The 22,485-nt window shown below is 38.5% G+C and overlaps 1 protein-coding gene and 1 long non-coding RNA gene across 3 annotated transcripts in view; one reads left to right on the top strand and one right to left on the bottom strand.

Annotated features, from left to right (window-relative positions):
- Positions 1-22,485, top strand: part of LOC139473568 (uncharacterized) — a 481,685-nt gene that overhangs the window by 124,285 nt on the left and 334,915 nt on the right. The gene's annotated exons all lie outside the window — the stretch shown is intronic.
- LOC139473534 (potassium channel subfamily T member 2-like) overlaps positions 1-22,485 on the bottom strand; it is a 96,828-nt gene that overhangs the window by 70,542 nt on the left and 3,801 nt on the right. Inside the window, exons 2-3 of the mRNA XM_071256157.1 lie at positions 16,746-16,825; positions 3,375-3,471 (exon numbers count right to left, since the gene is read on the bottom strand). Coding sequence (XP_071112258.1) covers positions 3,375-3,471; positions 16,746-16,825 — 177 coding nt within the window. The remainder of the gene's footprint in view (positions 1-3,374; positions 3,472-16,745; positions 16,826-22,485) is intronic.

The following is a 22,485-nucleotide window of genomic DNA, read 5'->3' as shown; positions in this document are numbered from 1 at the left end:
GCTTAAGAATGGAATGCAATACCATTAGCAAAATAGAATATCAACAAATCCATAATGAATTACGCAAGTGAAAGTTAAAACAGTTTGTGTACTACTGAGCAGTCTTCACATCACAGTTAGATCACAATACTGTGTTATCTAGTGGTTCTAAAAGGGTTGGTGGATAGCCTAGTGGTTAAAGCGTTTGCTCATCCTGACGAAAACCCGGGTTCACTTCCTGACATGGGTACAATGTGGGAAACCCATTTCTGGTGTCCATCGCCGTGATATTGCTGGAATATTGCTAAAAGCGGCATAAAACCAGACTCACTCAATCACTCACTCAGTCACTCATGCACATTGAAACACACTACAGTTTGCTTTGCTATGTTAAAATATCTTTAATTTTAATTTAAACAATGGTTTAATTTCCATTTTTATTTAATTGTGCATCTGATCACTAATTATGAGAACATATAATGTATATTTGAGAGGTGGTGGGTTAGCTTAGTGGATAAAGCATTTCACTCGTCATGACCAGGTTCAGTCCCCCAGTGGGTACAATATACGAAGCTGAAATTACTGGAATATTGCATAGTGGGGTAAAACTATACATCCATTCAGTCACAAATTTCAGATTTTTAAATCCAGTGGAGATGTTAAAAATGCAAAGATTTATTGCAAACAGAAAGATCAAACATCATAGCAGGAATGAAAATTTAATCACAAAAAACATGTACTATATATATATTATTCATGCAATGAGATTTATTTTATTGACATGCTACGATTATCCTATGTAAGGAACATAACCTTATGACCTTTACACCAACTGACCTGAACACGTGTGGGAAATTTACTGGTTGGGTATGTCAATGATTATGAAACAGGAACTTGCGAGTCACAATTTTCCATTACATGCACTGAACAAATATATTGTAAATGCAAATACTATCTGCCTCAACTGTGCACCAGTGCATGTAAACCAATTTAAGATTTACAAGGTGGGATCATTCAGAAAAAATATAATTTCCTTATAGACATTGTTGTTTAAATTTGCTTTCTTGATCTGCTTCACTGCAATCACTGCACTTTTGAAAAGCATATTACTATAACATTAATAAACTACCATTTATCCTTTTGGATGAACCTCAGAGAGTGTGACTGGTTTTATCGATAGCATCTTAGTCATATTTCAGCACAATAACATACAGCTAATTTATTCAAGTCACTTGTCATTTCAGTATGGGGTTATTGAAATGGTCTTGTCACTATTGTTAAGAGACAATCATAATTGTGCCTTACAAAGGAATGTCATAATTCTGGCATGTCATTTGAACTGACTCAGAAATACAATGGCCATCCTTCTTTCAAACAAACTTTAAGCACTGTGAGTTGAATCCAAATGTAGCTAAGAATAAACCTTTATGAGTTAATTTCAACATATTTTATTGTCCACATGAACAATGGGATCTAGCCAGAGTGACACACTTCTGTAGCCTTCCCCTCTTATGCAGGGCCACACAAAATTAGGTTTTCTGAATACGTGCAACATAAAATTTATATGCATAAATGCACACATACATCATGAACGTAACCTGTTTTGCAGTGAAAGGGCCCAGGATGTTTTCCAAATGAAAAAGAGAAATACAACACTGTGTAACACTGATCTCTTTTACTCTACATAATTGCAGGTTACATGTTCATAAAAATATGCGAATAAACTTAAAATATTACTCAAAAATGGGTTTTCTAGTACATATGAATATGTGTTCATAATTAAATTAAAAAGTAATTTACAGATGATACATGGCAGCTTATGTTTGACCAAGTTGTCACAGTTGAGTTTATATGATAATCATGTACAAGGTCAGTGCATGTGTTTATAGGACATTAACTTCGCTTCAAGTTAATGTCAAGAATATGTCCCTCGTGAAATAATAGCCAGTTTGCCCTTGGTAAACCTCAAGGGACATATTCAGACTGAAGCCAGGCCATATTCTATTTATTACCACAGATGTAATTTGACGAGGAATCAACAACAACAGTTTCAGTACCATCTTCATAGCAACTGCGAGCAAGGTCAAGGTACGTTTGTTTACTGAACCACATAGACTAACATTTACTCTATGAAATCTTATATTACACAATACCCTTCGTGACTCTAAAAATAAAAAAAAATAGTTTTCCCTTTGCTGATTCATGTTGAATAGAGCTTGCTAGAGGTCGCTAGACTTGCTTTTATATATGTTTCTAGATTGGGTATTTTTTTCATAAAATATATTTATATTCCACAGTCACAGACTATGAACAACATTGCTGTTTAAAATAATTTCCCATTAACTTATATCCAGTACAGTTAAAACAATGTTTTAATATGTTATTGTCAAATTAAAGGGACAATTAGTTTTTAACACTGCAGTAATAACTGAGAAACACTAACCTGCAAGATTCAACGTGTCTTAATCTCTTGTTAATTACTTCATTAAGGAACTAGTACCCAGTCTAAGCTCAAGTTTGTTTGTTGTTTAACGCCGCACTCAGCAATATTCCAGCTATATGACAGGGGACTGTAAAAAATCGAGTCTGGACCAGACAATCCAGTGATTGACATCATGACATCAATCCATGCAATTGGGATACGATGACATGTATCAACCAAGTCAGCGAGCCTGACCACCCGATCCCATTAGTCGCCTTTTACGACAAGCATAGTCGCCTGTTATGGCAAGCATGGGTTGCTGAAGACCTATTCTACCCCGGATCTTCATGGGCCACTTCAGTTTGTATTCCTTTGTGTGGTTGCATTTGCAGGGTAAACAAAAATTGTGTTGTTTTGATCAAAATATGAGTGATGTTCATGTTTTTATTACTGTAGTTTCAGCTTAATAGGCCTCAGAGGAAATGATGAATCACCATGACACTCAACTTGGGATAAGGTGAGCTAAAAATCAGAGGAAATGATGAATCACCATGACATTCAAACTTGGGATAAGGTGAGCTGAAAATCAGAGGAAATGATGAATCACCATGACATTCAAACTTGGCATAAGGTGAGCTAAAAATCAGAGGAAATGATGAATCACCATGACATTCAAACTTGGGATAAGGTGAGCTAAAATGTACTTCATTGTTTAAAGTCAAAGTGTTGCAGGTTGTAGATTGTCTACAACTTAGGTGAAGCCCAGGAGCAGGGATGGTGCTGACAAACTAGAAACATAGTCACGTGTGAATCAGGATTTGAACCTACAATCATCAGATCCTGGCACAACTAAGGGACGCAACTCTGCATAGAGAATTGTTGTGCCTCCGATGACTGAGCCCTGTGGACCCTTTAAACACAAGAGATACAAAGTGGGGCTGGGGCTGAACATGACATGGAAACAGCATCTTACCAGGCGTAGACCTCCAAGTCATCAATACAGACACGGGTAACGTACAGAGTACACACAATGGTCTTCACAGCCAAGTCAAATATTGTACTGCATAATCCTGAAACAGAAGAACCTTATGTCAATGTTTTCAAACAAGAGTGCATAACACTTTCATCATTTGCATGCATCCAGAGACCAGGTACAGCAAGAACCTCAGCCAGCACTGTCCTCGTTACCGTAATCGTTGTATAAAATGTCCTGCTCCTATAACCCTCACCCACTTCCAGACATATCTGTAACTAATCTTTATAAGAGTGACCCCCTTATAGACCAAAACTTAACATGACAGTGCATACTATTTTTTTTTCATATTAAACATTTTTTACAGAAAGGTACAGTACAAAAGAGGCATGTAATTGCCAAGTGACTCTTTTTGAAAAGATTTGAACTAAGTTTGTTCATAACCAATGGATCCCTGAAAACAGGTTAACTTGCGTACGGTCAATTTCCTAAGCGCCAGGTGCAGTTATTATGGTGAATATGGTATATGTACTTAGATAACCGACATATATTAAAACATTATTACTCTCTCCACATTATTACTCTCTTTCTCTGATCTCTCTCTCTCTCTCTACTCTCTCTCCACATTATTACTCTCTCTTTCTCTCTCTTCTCTCTCTCCTGGGGCGGTCGGGTCGTCACGGGTTCAATTCCTGACATAGGTACAATGTGTGAAGCCCATTTCTGGTGTCCCCCGCTGTGATATTGCTGGAATATTGCTAAAAGCTAAAACCATACTCACTCACTCACTCTCTCCACATTATTATTCTCTCTTCTCTCCCTCCCTCTTTTCTCTCTCTCCACATTATTGCTCTCTCTCCATTATTACTCTCTCTTACTACTCTCCCTCTTTCATATTGTAATTCAATCATGAGAACTACATTTTACCACATAACAGTCAAAATAACAACAATAAGAACTCTCTTATGATTAAAGTTATCGCATTCCTCTCAATACCTCATGTGCAAGTACTGCATTCCTCTAAACACACTAGGGGCCACGGGTGGCCCAGTTGTCTAAGGCGCAGCGATTCGCTATGCAGAGTTACGTCCCTTGGGCACGCCAGAAACCTATGATTGTGGGTTCAAACCCCGATTATGTTTCTAGGTTTGTCAGCACCATACCCGTGCTCGTGGGTTTCACCAAAGTGGTAAACGTCTGAGACCTGCATCACTTCAGGCTTTCCTCCCACATTAAACTGACACACCGCAATATAACAGGAATACTGTTAAAAGCGGCGTTAAACCCAACTCTCTCACTCACTCACTCTAAACACACTAATGATACATTTACCTCAGATGCTCATTTTTTCAACAGATCATAAACATTTAGTATCAATGTCCAACAGAACCACAGGCACATTGTAAATACACTGAATCTCCCCTTTTCGTCTTTAAATAATTACATTGGAAAAACAAGTTGTATCTTAACATACTCTAAAAATGACTTGTCCCATTTTTATGCATTGTCGCCATCTTCTATGACATTTGTGCTGAAAGCTCTATACAGGGTGTGTCTAAGTGTCCAAAAAAGTTCTCAATCTCAAACATGTGACACGATGTACAATAACCGGAGTGGTTACAGAGGAGTCATTATATACTGTATCAATATTGAGTCTGTCCCATAACTGCTTTTTAAGTAGGGAGAGCATGTAACACTTGCCGCAGTCCTTTCACATGATAACTCCTTCAAAGTTCATTGCCACAGAATGGCACTGTGACGCAGTAGCAATTCATAGTAGACTTTCTGTTAACATGGATCAGACTTGAGTTGAATAGAGTTTTGTGTCTAGAGGTTGTGTATCAAGATTTTGTCCATAGAAAGAATTGCTGCATATTTTTACTGCGATATGTTTGACCTAAATATGACTGCTATTAAAGGACTTCTGAAACACAATTGGTTTCATTTGGTGGAGTGAAAAAGTATTGTATATCTTCAATGTTGCTCAGATGATGCATCAAGGCCTCAGTAAGGCTTTCAAAACATTTAATGGTAGACATGTGGAAGACATTTTAAAATCTGACATCAGTGACAGTAATTTTGTCTGATTCCCTATTTTGACTTGTATCTTATGTTCCCATGTTTCTTCAGGTGAACAATTGAGTGGCCTTTGCATGTGTTTGTGATGGGTGCCATTTATTTAACTGTTTTGTATCACACTGAGGATTAATTTGGCTTTATGGGATGTCATTAAAAACAAATCATTTATTCCAAAACATTTTAATTCTTTTAATTTGCCTCAGGTTTTACCAACATAACATATTTTTCACTCCTGAAAAAATGTTTATGGGGTTATGTCAGTAATAATTAGCTTTTGCCTTCCTCCCTTTAAGAAAGACACGTCTCTTGCAGCAGTGAGAGGAAACACATTGTATCTCCAGCAAATACTGTCAGTAGATGCTATATAGCAACAAACAAAACAACACTTCAACATGTTATATAGCAGAAGGGACATTCACTCCCAATATATTGCAACTTGTTCAGCTTCTAATAATAACTTCTGCACTGACCTTGCCAATCACTAAATGCCAGTCAGCACATGCTGACATCACCTTGATGACCAAGTGTCATGTCCCTTGCACACAACATGACGCCATGCAATGTCACGTCTTAGTTGCAATAAAGATTTATGATCTTGAGTCTACACTTAACAACTCTTACCATTACAGAATAAATTTGCTAATTTCGTTTGACATAACTCCAGATGATAAATTCATATTTCTGAGATAAACATTGCATTAAAAGATGAAATTATTTCAAAGACAATTTAATTAAATTTCCTATGCAGGAACAGATCTCCATAAAATAATTTTATCTTCTTCTTTTTTTGGCTTTTATACAGAATCTTCTCTCTGGTTATGACTTGAATATTAAATGGATGCCTGCCATTGCTTATTTCTGAAATCGTTTAAGTAAAATTTTCACAATGTCACCATAAGATTACAGTTCTTAGAACAGAAGATCAGCCTAGTTGTGACTATAGGAGGAAACAACGAGAGCAGTTCTGCTGCTTTGTAACAGTGGTGTCAAATGGTCCGAAGAAAGTTCAGGGGTCATCAGCCAAAGATCAGAGGTCGTGTGGCACACAGTGATGGAGCGACCTTGCACACGTTTGTTTGACTGAAAATACCATTTCAGTATCACAATAATCATATCTTTCATGTCTGTAGTCATATTTCAAACACTTTTTCAAACTTTTTACATTGCTTGTCCAGTGGCTGACACAAATATGACACATCATATAACTTAAATGAAATTCATAATTGAGAACATGACATTATTAAGAAAAACATTTTTTTGTCTATTGTCAATCAAATGCATGTTCAGACACATGTTTACCTTTCTACAACAAAAATAAGAACTCTCCAAGAATATTCACACTTAAAATTCATTGACGGGCAGTTTTGTAACTTCAATAATAAAAACAAAAATTATAAAATTATCTGCCATAGTCTATTTCTTTTTCGGAATGGTATTTAGGCCATACACCACTCAATACCCATGGAAACACATGCAAATTTGAAACCAGATAACGTTTATCTCAAAATAAATAGAATATTTATGATTTAATAAATGACTATGTGAAAAGCATGTCCTCTAATGTGTGGTGTCTGTTAGAGGTTTGTACTTGGCAATGAACTACAATCTTTATTTCAGTTATTGTGATAATTTTGAATATCAATACAACCCGGAGTATAAGTCTGTCTCACAGTCCCAGAACGAGGCAAGAGAGTTAACTGACTATAAAAGTCCAGTTTCCACCCTTGCCGAACTAGGCTGGTATTATGGAGTTACTTTTTGGCTGGACTAACTAGTCTATGCATAGTCCAATCAAAATTGTGCACCGAAATCAAAATCCGATTCGTAAACTTCAAGCAGATTTCGATCGATTGCAGGATTTCCAAAGCATGTGCAAAGTATTAGTAGATATTTTCTGAATCTTTCCATGTTTTTAATCAAGGTGCTCACATGATTTGATGCATTTCGCAATGTAAGACCTGTTTTATCACACTATAGATCTTGATTATCGATCAGATCGTCTTGACTGGGCGCAACCATTTTGTGTGAAGCAAACACGAGTGATACGAGAGGTGGAATCTGATTGGTCCATTGCAGAGGCTTAGAAGGGACATAACTGGTAATAGCCATTGGTGGCGCTACGATTGAGCCCAGTAATTCCAGCCTTGATCGGCAAGACTTTTAAAGTCAGTTAACTCCCTTGCCTCGGGAAGATGCCCTTTCCCAGCCCTTACTGTAATGCTATAGCCCTAACTTAAGCAAGTCTAGATTTGTCCACAGGTTATGAATCTCACAGGGACTTATTTTCAAATGAAATGAAGTTGCATGCTTCCATGAAAATTATATGTGTTCAGAAATTAGCATTCATTAAGTCAGCATAACTCTATTTCCTCTACATAAGCACTGTAGCACATCCATGAAGCACTAAAAAAAGATGAAAATTTCTCCATGAACGTAAAACATGTATCTCCATACCTCTAATGCTGGACAACAGATTATTTACCATGCAGAACAAAGTTCCCCAGCCTTTAAACATGTTCCCAATCTATTTCCACAATTCGCTTAGTAACCCCCACTCCCATTCATGAGGAAAGTGCCATGGTAATTGTATCAAACTCCCAACCTTTCAGGACTAATCCGACAAATTACAAGTAGATAATAACCACCTGAGACAGGTGATGAAGATGGGGATAACATTCCATCATGCTAGGGTTCACCAACTTACTCAAGTATACAGCGCTGCCTGTCATGTTACAAAACACATCTGAATAGCTTAACTGGGCCTTCAGATCCTCTATGAAAAACACATCATTATCATCCTCTGAAACCTCCCACTGACCCTACAAACTGACCGGTCAAGAACCAGAGGGTGTAGTTCTGACCAATTTGTTTACACAGAGCTTGGTAAGCTTTATAAGTACATAATTTTTCTGAACAGAACACCTCATAGATGAGTATTTTGGTTGCAAGGAAATATTTTTAAGTTGTAAGCATTAAAATTTGTTTCCACTATTTCTGTACTGTATTCAAACTTATAACAAACACAGAAAGAAAAATGTGCATCATAGAAGGTGCTCAAAGTTGTGCAATTTGATCAAGTGTTAGTTGTTTTGGTCATTTAACACAGTTCTCAACAATATTCCAGCTATATGATGATGGCCTCTGAATAATCAAGTCTAGACCAGATAATCCAGTGATTGGTATTATGAACACCCATAAATAACTGCCTGCCTGCCTGCCTGCCTGCCTGCTTGCCCGCCTGTCCGTGGCCGCCAACTTTTCTGTTGGGCTACATGACACTTTCCTCCACCTGCCCGACTGTCTGGCAGATAATTCTAAGACTACTTACGTATTCCTCCTTGTTTGTATTACCTCAGCAGAATAAAAATGCGATTTGAACAGCATGAACAGATTACTGGGGACCTATACTACCCTGGAGTCACCAGGGGAGACTTAAAGTGAGTGAGTGAGTTGGGTAAAATGCTGCTTTGAACAGACATATCCAGTTATATCAGCACATGTCAGCTGAAGCCCAAAGTGATGCAGGTCTTAGACATTTACCACTTTGGTGAAACCCACCAGCATGGGTATGGTGCTGACAAACCTAGAAACATAATCTAGGATTTGAACCCACAATCAAAAGTTTCTTGCATGCCTAAGGGACATAACTCTGCAGCACACTTTAGACAACAAGATTAATTATGCTCCCAAAGAATTTGATAAGGATTAGCAATGTGGTAGTAAGTATTGACAAAAACTACTTACATGGCACTCCCAGGTAGAACATAAAGGAAAGTCTTTGAATACTTTATTCTTGCCCAATGCCTCCTGTTTTTAAACCTTTGACAAGGTAGTACACAATAAATTTCAAATGATAATTCAGTTGTTTTGACAAAATATCCCTATCTACTTCATACAATATTTATCCCTCAGTAAAAAGGTTTTCAACCGTTTATCATAAATACAAAAGATGGTGTGAGAAAAGATGACAATGAACAGTAGAAAACATCAATATTTTATCAGAACAACTTTGAACACCCAGAAGATGCAATTTTGAATGTGAATATTCAACAAAACATCTTTGGATAGATACCCGCCTACTTTAACAACTTCGAAAATTGGGGCTGTGAAAATCCATGATCAACTCATAGAAAAGAAAGGGCAAAGGCTATGTCTTTGTCACACAGCAATTTTCAGGGTGCAGCTTTCTCAATAGTTAAAAACCCTACCTGTAATGCTTAATTTTTACTGAGATTTATCAGGAATTCCAAAATAAGCGCCTTTGTCAAGCAAATTTTGAAAGAAGTTGTTATTTTGCTTAAAATTGGATTTTCAATCAAGTTCTTGTTCCAGAGGTATTTTTACATTAATTTCGATGCAATATTGCATAACTAAGCAATAAAGCATCTCCCTCTCTATTGTTCTTAATGTCAGTTACATTGCTTCTGCTAACATTTAATTATCATTGCAATAACAGGCGTTCGAACATTTTTATCAGTAATCCCAATTTGGGACATTTAACTGGAGACCTGGGGCCAAATATTGGCCTCTGGGCAGGTTTTGCCCTGCTTTTATTTAGAATAGTTTTCTAGACCTAAGGCAAGCCGTTTTTACAGGTACATGTATATAGAATATTCCGGCCTTAGGCTAGTACATTCAAAGAAATATTATGAAAAACCAAAAATGACAGGATGTCACTTACAAACCTACTCGCTACTAATTGTACATTGAATATGTTCAGACAATGATCGTGATAGGACAAGGATGAACTATAACTGAGCAAGATGTCACTTACAAACCTACTCATCACTAATTGTAAATGGAAATGTTCAAACGACAACCATGATAAGATTTATCAAATAGTCATAGCCTCAAGACATCTCCCAGTCACAGGCATAATTCAGTACTCTTTTTATTATCATTATAGATCTCCAAACACCACAGTTGTAAAGAGGCTTGAGGCAGGAAATCCAAATTGTATTACACCACTATTACTGACCTATGTTCCATGCAGTTAGGAATCCTGCCGAATTAATTACATGCCATCATCACCACAGTCTCATACAACAACGTTAAAGGTCCAGTGGGCAGCTAATCCCCTGCCTGTTCCCTTTATCCTGAAGTGGACTAGTCTTACAACATGCAAATACAAAGGTGAGGTGAGGTGAAATGGGGTTTAGTGTCACGTCCAAGATTATTGCAATTATATAGCGATGTGTGTGCATGCCTGCATGCGTGTGTGCGTGTGTATGGCTGCTTGTACTTGTCTGGACTGATGCTGATTAATAGTGCTAGCCCACTCAGATACCATGATGCAATTTAAAACGAAGGCTCTGCTCAAACATAGTATATTGACTCCAACCAGTCCTTGTTGTAGCCACTTAATACCGAGCGCCAGGCTGGGCAACAACAATTACCATCTTTTAACATCTTTTGGTATGACGCGGCCGGGGATCGGACCCTGGACCTTCTGCTCTCCGTGCAGATGCTCTACCACTGGACCACAAAGGTGGCCCGCAAATACAAAGACACAATGATAAAAATAATATAATTTCCTGCTTTATGTAAAATATTTCACTTGATTCAGAATTGTTTCATATTAATACATAACCAAGCATGCATAAATCACATACACTACAGTGGATAATTTGCCTTTGTGTTTTAAAAAAGTGTAGTAATTTTGGCATGTCATTGTTTAGGGAGACAACCTGCAGATGCGTGTTCCATGTGAATAGCTTAAGGGTTTAAACATTATGCAATTTTTGACATGTTTCAAAACATGCCCCATGATACCAGTTATTAGATTGTAAACAAAAGATTACATAATACAGATGCTTATCTGGACTGTATTGTGTGTCTCAAGAGAATGTTCTCTGTGAGGAAAGATGAGATTTTCCGTGTAATCATTTGCGAGATGCTGAAAGAGGGCTATTATCTTCAGGCTATTGTGATAATATCTCACAATATGTGGGTTGTTTGAATTTTACGGTTTTATGATTCTTTTAGTAGAATATTGCAAGCTCACTATGGTGAATGGGTATTGGGGTAGCGGAAGTTGTTTGTTTGTATGTTCCAACTATGTGATGGTGGCCTGCAAAAAAATCATGTCAAGACCAAGCAATCCCACAGATGATATCCTTACCTTGTCAGCTTGCTGACGGGGTTAACCTCTTTGGTCATGTGGACAAGGCGTCCGACCTCGGATCAGAAGGTCCGTGGTTCGAATCCCATAACGGGACTCGGAAATTTTATGGCCGCTACATTGGCACCTAACGTGCGGCTGAGCACGTTCATATTAAATTTGAGCAAAATAATCCTCAGTACCCTAATATGCGACCCGAGACGTGCCTTCTGTTGACGGGGGAGTATGTAGCAGGGCGTGGAGTCATCCCACAGATGATATCCTTACCTTGTCAGCTTGCTGACGGGGTTAACCTCTTTGGTCATGTGGACAAAGCGTCCGACCTCGGATCAGAAGGTCCGTGGTTCGAATCCCATAACGGGACTCGGAAATTTTATGGCCGCTACATTGGCACCTAACGTGCGGCTGAGCACGTTCATATTAAATTTGAGCAAAATAATCCTCAGTACCCTACTATGCGACCCGAGACGTGCCTTCTGTTGACGGGGGAGTATGTAGCAGGGCGTGGAGTCATCCCACAGATGACATCCTTACCTTGTCAGCTTGCTGACGGGGTTAACCTCTTTGGTCATGTGGACAAAGCGTCCGACCTCGGATCAGAAGGTCCGTGGTTCGAATCCCATAACGGGACTCGGAAATTTTATGGCCGCTACATTGGCACCTAACGTGCGGCTGAGCACGTTCATATTAAATTTGAGCAAAATAAGCCTCAGTACCCTACTTTTCGGCCCAATGCGTGCCTTCTGTTGACGGGGTGAGTATGTAGCAGGGCGTGGAGTCATCCCACAGATGACATCCTTACCTTGTCAGCTTGCTGACGGGGTTAACCTCTTTGGTCATGTGGACAAAGCGTCCGACCTCGGATCAGAAGGTCCGTGGTTCGAATCCCATAACGGGACTCGGAAATTTTATGGCCGCTACATTGGCACCTAACGTGCGGCTGAGCACGTTCATATTAAATTTGAGCAAAATAAGCCTCAGTACCCTACTATGCAGGCCGAGACGTGCCTTCTGCTGACGGGGGAGTATGTAGCAGGGCGTGGAGTCATCCCACAGATGACATCCTTACCTTGTCAGCTTGCTGACGGGGTAAACCTCTTTGGTCATGTGGACAAGGCGTCCGACCTCGGATCAGAAGGTCCGTGGTTCGAATCCAATCATGAGCAATGATCCACGCCGTCTTGGTATGGGGAGAAACTATCAACCAAGCCTGACCACCCAGTTACTTGGGTCAAAATCCCCACTGGGTGGGGGTCTGGGGGGGTTGTAGATGGATCCCTGGTGTGGGTTTTGGGGTAGAAGAGGAAGTATTAGGGTGGGTCACTGTCAAGTGGTGGGAGGGGTTTGTGGTATATCTTGGAAGGGCTTTGGACAGGGAAGAGGGGGTGGAAGGGTTGTGTGGTATATGTTAGAAGAGTTTAGGTTAGGGGTTGGGAGTGGGTCCTGTCAAGTGGTGGGAGGGTTTGTGGTATATCTTGGAAGGGCTTTGGACAGGGAAGAGGGGGTGGAAGGGTTGTGTGGTATATGTTAGAAGAGTTTAGGTTAGGGTTAGGGAGTGGATCCTGTCAAGTGGAGGGATGTGGGAAGGGTTTGGGTTAAGGAAGATGGTGTGGGAAAAGAATACCTTGGAAAGTAAGAGTAAATTTTTAACAGTATTCCAGTTATATCACATCATGTCAGCTTGATGTGGGAGGACCGCCCAAGGTGTTGCAGGTCTCAGATGTTTGCCACTTTAATGAAATCCATTAGCATGTGTATGGTGCTGACAAACCTACTAACATGTTCGGGACGAAATGCAATTTAAACATCCATTGGTTTCAGGCATACACAAGGGACACAACTCTGCAGGTTCTACTACACCAAATCAGAAACAGTTTTCAAAAAGCAGTTTTCATAGAGATCCTTCAGTGCAGACTGAATCAGCTCTCAGCTGTGATTGGATGATTTTGTGTAAGATTTTTATGTTTTTTAAATGTACATCAACCCAGTAATTAAAACTGACAATGCTTTTTCTATATAGTGCTGTCTTTTTTAACATGATGACGTATGCTGAATGTGGTCACAGATATTTTTAAGCAAGTGACATTTGGTGCAGAACTGGGTGAGGTGTGTTTAGCTTCCTGTACTCAGAAGAGAAGCTTGTCATTTTTTATTTTTTTTATTGCTCACAGCTTTAAGGCCAGACTGTGAACACATGTACAGGTAATAGCTATTGAATGCTAAGTTAAATATTTTTTTCTTAAATATTATGTTACTTAATAATGGGAAAACAATTGGTTGTGTGTAACCGGCACAGCGAACATTGCTGCACCTTAGACGACTGGTCCACCTGTGTCACCTGAATGTCAGAATATAAGAACCTCACAAAAAGTCCAAATTCAAACAAAAACAAACAAACACATATAGAGGTAGGTGTGTGTGTGTGTGTTTGGACTAGCTACGGGCAAAATTTCATTTCATGATAATGTTTTGCATTAGACACATGCCAGAAATCTTTTCTTTATAATTTTCCAATACCTCAAGCATGGACAAATATTGTTAATCTTAGGAGCACATCAGCTCTATTCACTAGCATACCACAAACATCATAATCCAATTTACAACCAATAATAGACTTAATAATTACCAGTAAGTCTTTCCGTCTAAACTCAATCATCTGCAGCTTACAGCACTAATCTGCAGCCATAACATTGACCCCTAAATCAGCCGGTGTTGTGTCAAGGTGTCTGTGCATTGGGATTAATGCCCCAACGATCACTCAAGATTACAACACAAGTGACTTGGACCGTGGTGAAAGAATAGAACTGTTTACTCAGCGTAGTAAACACACGTACCACTGGAGTAAACGTTTCTGTGTAGCAGGTAGAGTCGATGTTGTTGCCAAGCTGTGGATTACTGTCTTTTTGGAATATGAATTTCAAAATATCGCACATGAATGTAGAAGTTGAGGTACTACTTGCCAGTGTAGACATGTTGAATGACACACTTGATTCATCGAATCATTCACTTTCCATATCTCAAAGCAAAAAGGAAGATTGTTTATGAATTATACCATTTACAGTTACCAGTGCAATTCCAACTCCCAGTACATTTACGACCCATCTCCCAGTACATTTACAACCCATCTCCCAGTACATTTACAACCCATCTCCCAGTACATTTACAACCCATTTCCCAGTACATTTACAACCCAATTCCCAGAACATTTACGACCTAACTCCCCGTCCACTTATGACCAAACTCCAAGTCCACTTACAACCTAACTCCCAGTCCACTTACAACCTAACTCCCAGTCCACTTACGACCCAACTCCCAGTCCACTTACGACCTAACTCCCAGTCCACTTATGACCAAACTCCAAGTCCACTTACGACCTAACTCCAAGTCCACTTATGACCTAATTCCCAGTCCACTTACGACCCAACTCCCAGTCCACTTATGACCTAATTCCCAGTCCACTTACGACCCAACTCCCAGTCCACTTACGACCTAACTCCAAGTACAGTTATGAAGCATGTACCATAACAGAGCAGTTAACTCCTATTAAACATACAATCTAAATTTCATCAGATTTTACAAATTTCGCGGCATACATAGTAAGTCACTGCTACTCGGTTCATGTCCAAATGCAATTCTGTTAACTTATTGATAATTATAACAGTAACAAATGTACTACATTTACAGAAAACAGTCTGTTTACCTTGTTTTCAAGACATATTCTAATGCGATACGATTGGTGACTTCATCACACGTATTCTACAAAATACAGTGATGTCATAATACGTTTAGGTTATCAGTGTATCATAGAAAACTCAACTGTTGCAATTCAGATTCAAAATCATGGTTGGGAAATCCTAGATTAGCAGTAACTTCCCTAGATCTGGCAATGCACCCATTGTGAAAAACCTGAACTCACAGGAAACAGGAGTTGCAACAAGCAGTCTCCTGTTATAAATTGTTGTGTACTGTCTGCTCGACAGTGTTTTACAAATTGCTTTGAAAGGTTATTTTGCATCTATAATAAGAGCTGCATTGCATCAGGGATCACGTCTCCATACAAAACAAGGCATGTATAGATAAGGATATAAGTTACTTGGTAAGAACATGAACAATAAAATAATATTTTCTGTTGGCATGCAGAACAGTTCTCAAGCCATTGTTAGTTTAATGATTCAAGACTACTAAGAATGTTTGGGATGAGTCTCCAGTAATCCCTGTGGCGATCGATAATGGTTACTTAACAGTGTTGTGTTTTCACATATTGTTTTATGAACTAAGCACTATTGAGATACAAAACACATCATTAAGTGTATCACTATAGTCCAATCCTCAATAAACATTGTATCATGAACAAGTTGACACTCACTTCATGAACAAGATGATATACATTGTATCATGAACAAGTTGATATACATTGTATCATGATCAAGTTGACACTCACTTCATGAATAAGTTGATATACATTGTATCATGAACAAGTTGATATACATTGTATCATGATCAAGTTGACACTCACTTCATAAAAAAGTTGATATACATTTTATCATGAACAAGTTTATATACATTGTATCGTGATCAAGTTGACACTCACTTCATGAATAAGTTGATATACATTGTATCATGAACAAGTTTATAAACATTGTATCGTGATCAAGTCGACACTCACTTCATGAACAAGTTGATATACATTGTATCATGAACAAGTTGATATACATGGTGTCGTGATCAAGTTGACACTCACTTCATGAACAAGTTGATATACACTATATCATGAACAAGGTATCATGAAATGGGTGTTTGTTTCATCCCTCTGTGTCCGCCACTGGACAGAGGTATGTTGCTTCCATTCACAACAATCATGTCCATCACATCTACCTCAAGTCTCCCAACGTTCAGGCCAATAACTCACTGTTGCAGATAAGAAATGGTAATGGAAGTATGTACTTCTGTATCAACTGATAGAAAAACAGCTCAATGACAGCAACTTGGTAACGTGATTGTGATCCTCTTTAAAAGGAAACAGTTAAAATCTTTTCAATATTTGTCATTGGATAAACTTTTTTTAACCACATAGAAGTGTTTTATGATGTGGACTTATCAGTAAGGTTCTGCCTTGTATTGAGAGCGGCTCCAACCGATCGGGGTCAAGCTGACAACTAAATGATACTCACTAGTAGTGGGGTTCTTAATCAGCAGTCTGCGGAGCCGGCCACGCATGGACAATTCATGCGTAAAATACTTCACTGGAGACCTGATTAAACAAAAGAAAACATAGATAAACTTCAATAAATAAAGACAAAGTATGATTTCTTATTTTTCAATTTCAAAACTGGAAGCAAAAGGAGTTTCAGGAACTATATTTTTTAGGACAGACCATAAAATATTTCCTCTAAATATACTAAAACTGATGCTGTGCACAGACAAACAGAACCCAGTCTGTATGAGAACATAAAGGCAGCATTAGACATAATATCATGTTTGATGTGGTGAGTAATATATAGCTGTGTGGAGCTTGGTATAATACATGCAAATTAAAACATTGATGTCTTCAATTGGGGATGTGCTTCAATAAATGATGGTTATAACATGAAAATACTTCCGAACTGGGCCAGTAGGTTAGCCTAGTGGTTAAAGCGTACGCTCGTCATGCCAAAGACCCAGGGTAGAATCCCAACCATTGTAGAATATGTGAAGCCCATTTCTGGTGTCCCCCAGTTATGATATTGCAGGAATATTGCTAAAAGCGGCATAAAACCATACTCACCCACTCACATTAGAACTTAAACTCTAATTTATCACAAAACTTCATTAATGATGCTTTTGAGCAGGATATCCTCAAGGTCTGCATTTCTTATATAACTAGGTCATGGTTAAAGGTGAGGTCCCTGGAAAAACTTGTTACAAGAAGTACAAGGACATCTGGACACTGATAAGGGAAAGTCCTTGGACGTCTGGTAACAGCTCAGAGAAAATCGTAAGACGTCTGCTAATGGGTGAGGGGAAATCAGAAGACATCTGGTAACTAAGGCTGGGGAAAGTCCTAAGATATCTAGTACATGTAATGGGTTAGGGGAAGTCCTAGGAATCTGGTAACAGGCTAGGGAAAGTCCGTAGACATCTGTGACAGGGACTGGGGAAGTCCTAGGACATCTAGTGAAAGATAAAAGGACATCCTAAAACATCTGGTAACAGGGTAGGGGAAGTCCTAAGACATCTGGTAACTGGCTGGGGAAGGTCCTAAGACATCTAGTAATGGGTTAGGAGAAGTCCCAGGACATCTGTTACAGGATAGGGGAAGTCCTAAGACATCTGGTAACAGGGTAGGGGAAGTCCGTAGACATCTGGTAACTGGCTGGGGAAGGTCCTAAGACATCTAGTAATGGGTTAGGAGAAGTCCCAGGACATCTGTAACAGGTTAGGGAAAGTCTGTAGACATCTAGTAACTGGCTGGGGAAAGTTGGTAGACATCTGGTAACTGGTTAAGGAAAGTCTGTAGACATCTGATAACGGATTAGGGAAAATCTGTAGATATCTGGTAATGGGTTAGTAATAGTCAAAGGGCCTCTGGTAACAGGTTTGAGGAAGTCCTAAGACATCTGGTAATGGGTTAGTGAAAGTCATAAGATATCTGTTTACAGGTTTGGGAAAGACCTAAGGCATCTGGTAATGTGTTAGGGATTAGCCCTAGGATATCTAGTAACTGGTTAGGGTAAGTCCAAGGACCTCTGGCAACAGGTTAGGAAAGTCCCATGACATCAGGCTAGGGAGTCGTAAGACATCTGGTCATGGATTAGGAAAGTCGTAAGACATCTGGTCATGGATTAGGAAAGTCGTAAGACATCTGGTCATGGATTAGGAAAGTCGTAGACATCTGGTCATGGATTAGGAAAGTCATAGACATCTGGTCATGGATTAGGAAAGTCGTAAGACATCTGGGAATGGATTAGGAAAGTCGTAAGACATCTGGGAATGGATTAGGAAAGTCGTAAGACATCTGGGAATGGATTAGGAAAGTCGTAAGACACCTGGTAATGGATTAGGAAAGTCATAGACATCTGGTTATGGATTAAGACAGTCGCAAGTCATCTGGTAATGGATTAGGAAAGTCATAGACATCTGGTTATGGATTAAGAAAGTCGCAAGTCATCTGGTAATGGATGAGGGGAAGTCCAAGGACATGTGTAATGCTCCCAAATAACATCCTCCAACAACAATTAAGTTAAAAGTACAATCTAAATACAAGAAATTCTTCAGCATTGTTTACAACATAGGTAACAAAATCAGTTCTGTATTGTTGAAGTGTTTGCTTGTTGTGAAACCTGAAAAAACACCACTATTACAGCACTTGAATTAGCTTCATGTTACAATACGTGGTCTTCATGTCTCTTATAAACGGTGTTCTCTTACTGTCATCACCGGAATTCCTGGGTCAAGCTGTTCTTGATCATATGGTCTATTAAAGTTGATGTTTTCACAGATCTAAGGTTCATACAGATGTGTATCACTAAGATTCAAGGCCTTCAAATGTCCTTTATTAAGGCTTTTTTTGTTGGGTTATTATTTCTGAGACCAAAAAAGCAGTATGAACATTACAAATTTTCCGACACGATTCATTTTCACAACAAACAGTAAAATAAATTAAGTCTGTCAAGAATTTTAAAACTTTTATTAACAAGTTTATGTAATTTTGTACAAATTCAAGACTTTTCAAGCTGTTTGGGTGATTTTGAAGGCTTTTCAAGGTTGACACTAAGAATTAAAGCTTTTAAAGAGGGACCTTAAATTTGTTCACAGTGAGGACAATTATTTGATAAGGTTCAAATGAACATATTTAGATTACAATAACTTACAGGGAATATAATCCTCAATACCAAGGTTAGAAACATTCTTTAATACAGTGGACTCTATGAACTCTCTGTTTGTTTGTTTGTTTGTTTGTTTGTTGTTTAACGCCGTACTCAGCAGTATTCCAGCTATATGACCGCAGTCTGTAAATAATCAAGTCTGTCCAGTGATTGACATCATGAGCATCGATCCATGCAATTGGGGTCGATGACATGCATCAACCAAGTCAGCGAGCCTGACTACCCAATCCTGTAAGTTGCCTCTTACGACAAGCATGGTTGCCTTGCTGAAGACCTATTCTACCCCGGATCTTCTCGTGTCTATGAACTCTCTGTTTCATTGCTAATCTCTCTAAACAGGGATTTACCTTAGATTCTCAACAAAAGACGCACATCAAACTTTGGATTATTGTTACAGGTCTTAATTTCTCAAATTAGGAGGTATTTTAACATCGCATTTAATGCAATATTTTAAAAAAAAGGGCAATACAAGTCTCTAAATATCATTGGTATTCACTGGTTATTACTGTTTCTACAGGAATTGAGAAATTTGTAATTCTAATTTAGGAATGTGTCCTTAGCTGCAGACTTGGGGAAGAATATCCTCCAGTCTGACTCCCAGGCCCTTGAGAATAAATTAAAAAAGGAGTCCAACACAAGTCTAGAATGATTTGGCAAGTCTAGATTGCTGCAGCTCTAGGCCTGTTCTGGGCTCCCTTTTGGATTTTATTTTATATTTAGCATGTTTAGTAGATATAGATTTTTATACAAGAGAAGATTATTTCTGGGCCTAAATTTCAGTCTCCATATCATCCTCTGACATGTCTGAGCAGATCTTGATACAGTCTTGATGTATGAGACAAATACACACATCAACACGGAGAGACAATAAACTTGAATATCTGTATGAAGAGTTTGTCATGAATATTTTAAATGTCAACACAAATCAGGTTTATCAAATCTGACTGAGGAATGTCAAACATTCAATTAAGGCAGAGGGAGAGTACCTATTTGAAGCTAACATGCACCTTTCATGCCTTGAGGATTACAACTCTATCAATCTGTGTCAACGAGCAGCAAATTTCTGAATAGATCCAGCTTATTATTTGATCATAAAACAATATAACCGAGAAAACGGTCATAAACTTGTCAAAAAATGACTGGAGATCAAGATTGATGGAAGTGGAAGTGTTTTACTACTACGGTTGTCTCTGTGACTTGTTGATCTCACTGCCCCAGGACCCCAGATAATATACATGATGCAGCTTACAATTGTCAAATAATTTCAAATATTAGGAAACTGTTTTTTTATTTAATGTCATATTTCTAGGTTAGGACTATGGGCTCTGTATCAGTAGGGATATGAATACAAAGAGTTTCAACACGCAGTTTTTTTAAAGTGGCCATAAACTGATTTCCTTTTCGTATTTTAGAAATGTATTCAATTTTACACTTTCCACATACTTTTCACTCCATTTCTGTCAAGTGACTGAGTGAATATTGTTTTACGCTGCTTTTAGCAGTTTTCCATCAACATGACAGCAGGGGACCCCAGAAACGGGCTTCAAAGGTTATACTCATGTTGGGTATGAACCCAGGCCTTTAGAGTGATGAGAGAATATCTTAGCCACTTATGGGGCTACCCATTGCTCTCATAACAATGTGGGGAGGTGAGGTAGCCTAGTGGTTAAAGCATTCGCTTGTCACGCCGAAGAACCCGGGTCCGTTCCTCACATGGGTACAATATGTGAAGCCCATTTCTAGTGTCCCCCTCAGTGATATTACTGGAATATTGCTAAAAGCGACATAAAACCATACTCACTCACTCACTCACTCATGCATAACAATGCAAGTTGTGTCAAAAGTGATGATTGTAGTGACTGATGTAGTTTATTCAAAAAACAATTGTGAATTTTTTTTTACAGATTTAAAATGTAATCCGTAAATCATGTTAAAGTAAAAAGCACATCGTGATAATGCATCTAGATCATTCAGTTAGTATCACAAGTCTTAAGTCAATCACATCTGGGTGGTGATCATGATCATATTGATAGGCTAAAACGGACCAGATGATCATTAGATATTACTCCTTTCAAATAAATCCCTTCTGGTTTTAAGTTCATTTTATATTCTGTTTGCACATGTGGGACTGAGACATTTCACTCAGCGTGAAAAACAAGAATCGACAGTCAATGACATAAGCACCTTCCACACTTACCCCATCCACCATATCAAGCTCCCTGTTCCTATGGCCCCTGACCAACGTCTGTACCATTCTGTAATTCTTATAAGAATCCCAATATAAGACTGAACAGTTAATTACATATTTTCTTGTAAATATTACAGAAAATAGCAGTGCCAAAGAAGTATATATTTGCCTCGTAACTATTATTGAAAATGTTTTAGTTTCACCAACTTTTGAACCAGGTTTGCTCAGTATCATTCAATCCCATCATCAAATATAACTGGTTGCATATGGTTAAATATGAAGCCCCTTTGACATTGTTCTAAGTGCCAGGCACTTAATACAAAGAATACAGTTGGTTCGGGAGGAAATGTTAAATGTTTGAGTCTCAGCAACAGACTAGACATTCAATTGCTTCACTATCTTCAAAAAAAATGATAAAAGTATCAATTTCTACACATCATCCATGGCAAAAAAACTAAGTTTGTAACACAATGACCCATGATTAACATGATGGCTACACCCACTTCTTGAAATCAACATGATGTCACACTATAAAAACATGCTGTCATAACTATGTCACATGTTACTGTCCTGAAATAGACAACGTTGCAGGGTTGTACATTTCATGTTTATTACACACTTAGGACTGATTTATCATCACGCTCTAAACACCTGTCATCACCGGTCCTGTGTCACTGATTGCGGTGGTATATATGCTTATAAGTAACAATGTTACGATAGACAGGTCTCCCATCATTTCTTCCTATTATGATAGTTTAATATCCTTCCACTTGAGGCCATGACATGAAGATGACTGGTTGACAGTAAGTGTTGTGTCATCATCTCGTTACTGTTATGAATCAATTAGTCAACAAGCTA

This window comes from Haliotis cracherodii, unplaced genomic scaffold (assembly GCF_022045235.1).
Source record: "Haliotis cracherodii isolate W230 unplaced genomic scaffold, xgHalCrac1.p SCAF_1, whole genome shotgun sequence".
NCBI lineage: Eukaryota > Metazoa > Mollusca > Gastropoda > Lepetellida > Haliotidae > Haliotis > Haliotis cracherodii.
The sequence above is the reverse complement of the archived record's forward strand: the minus strand, read 5'-3'. Positions and strand labels throughout refer to the sequence as shown.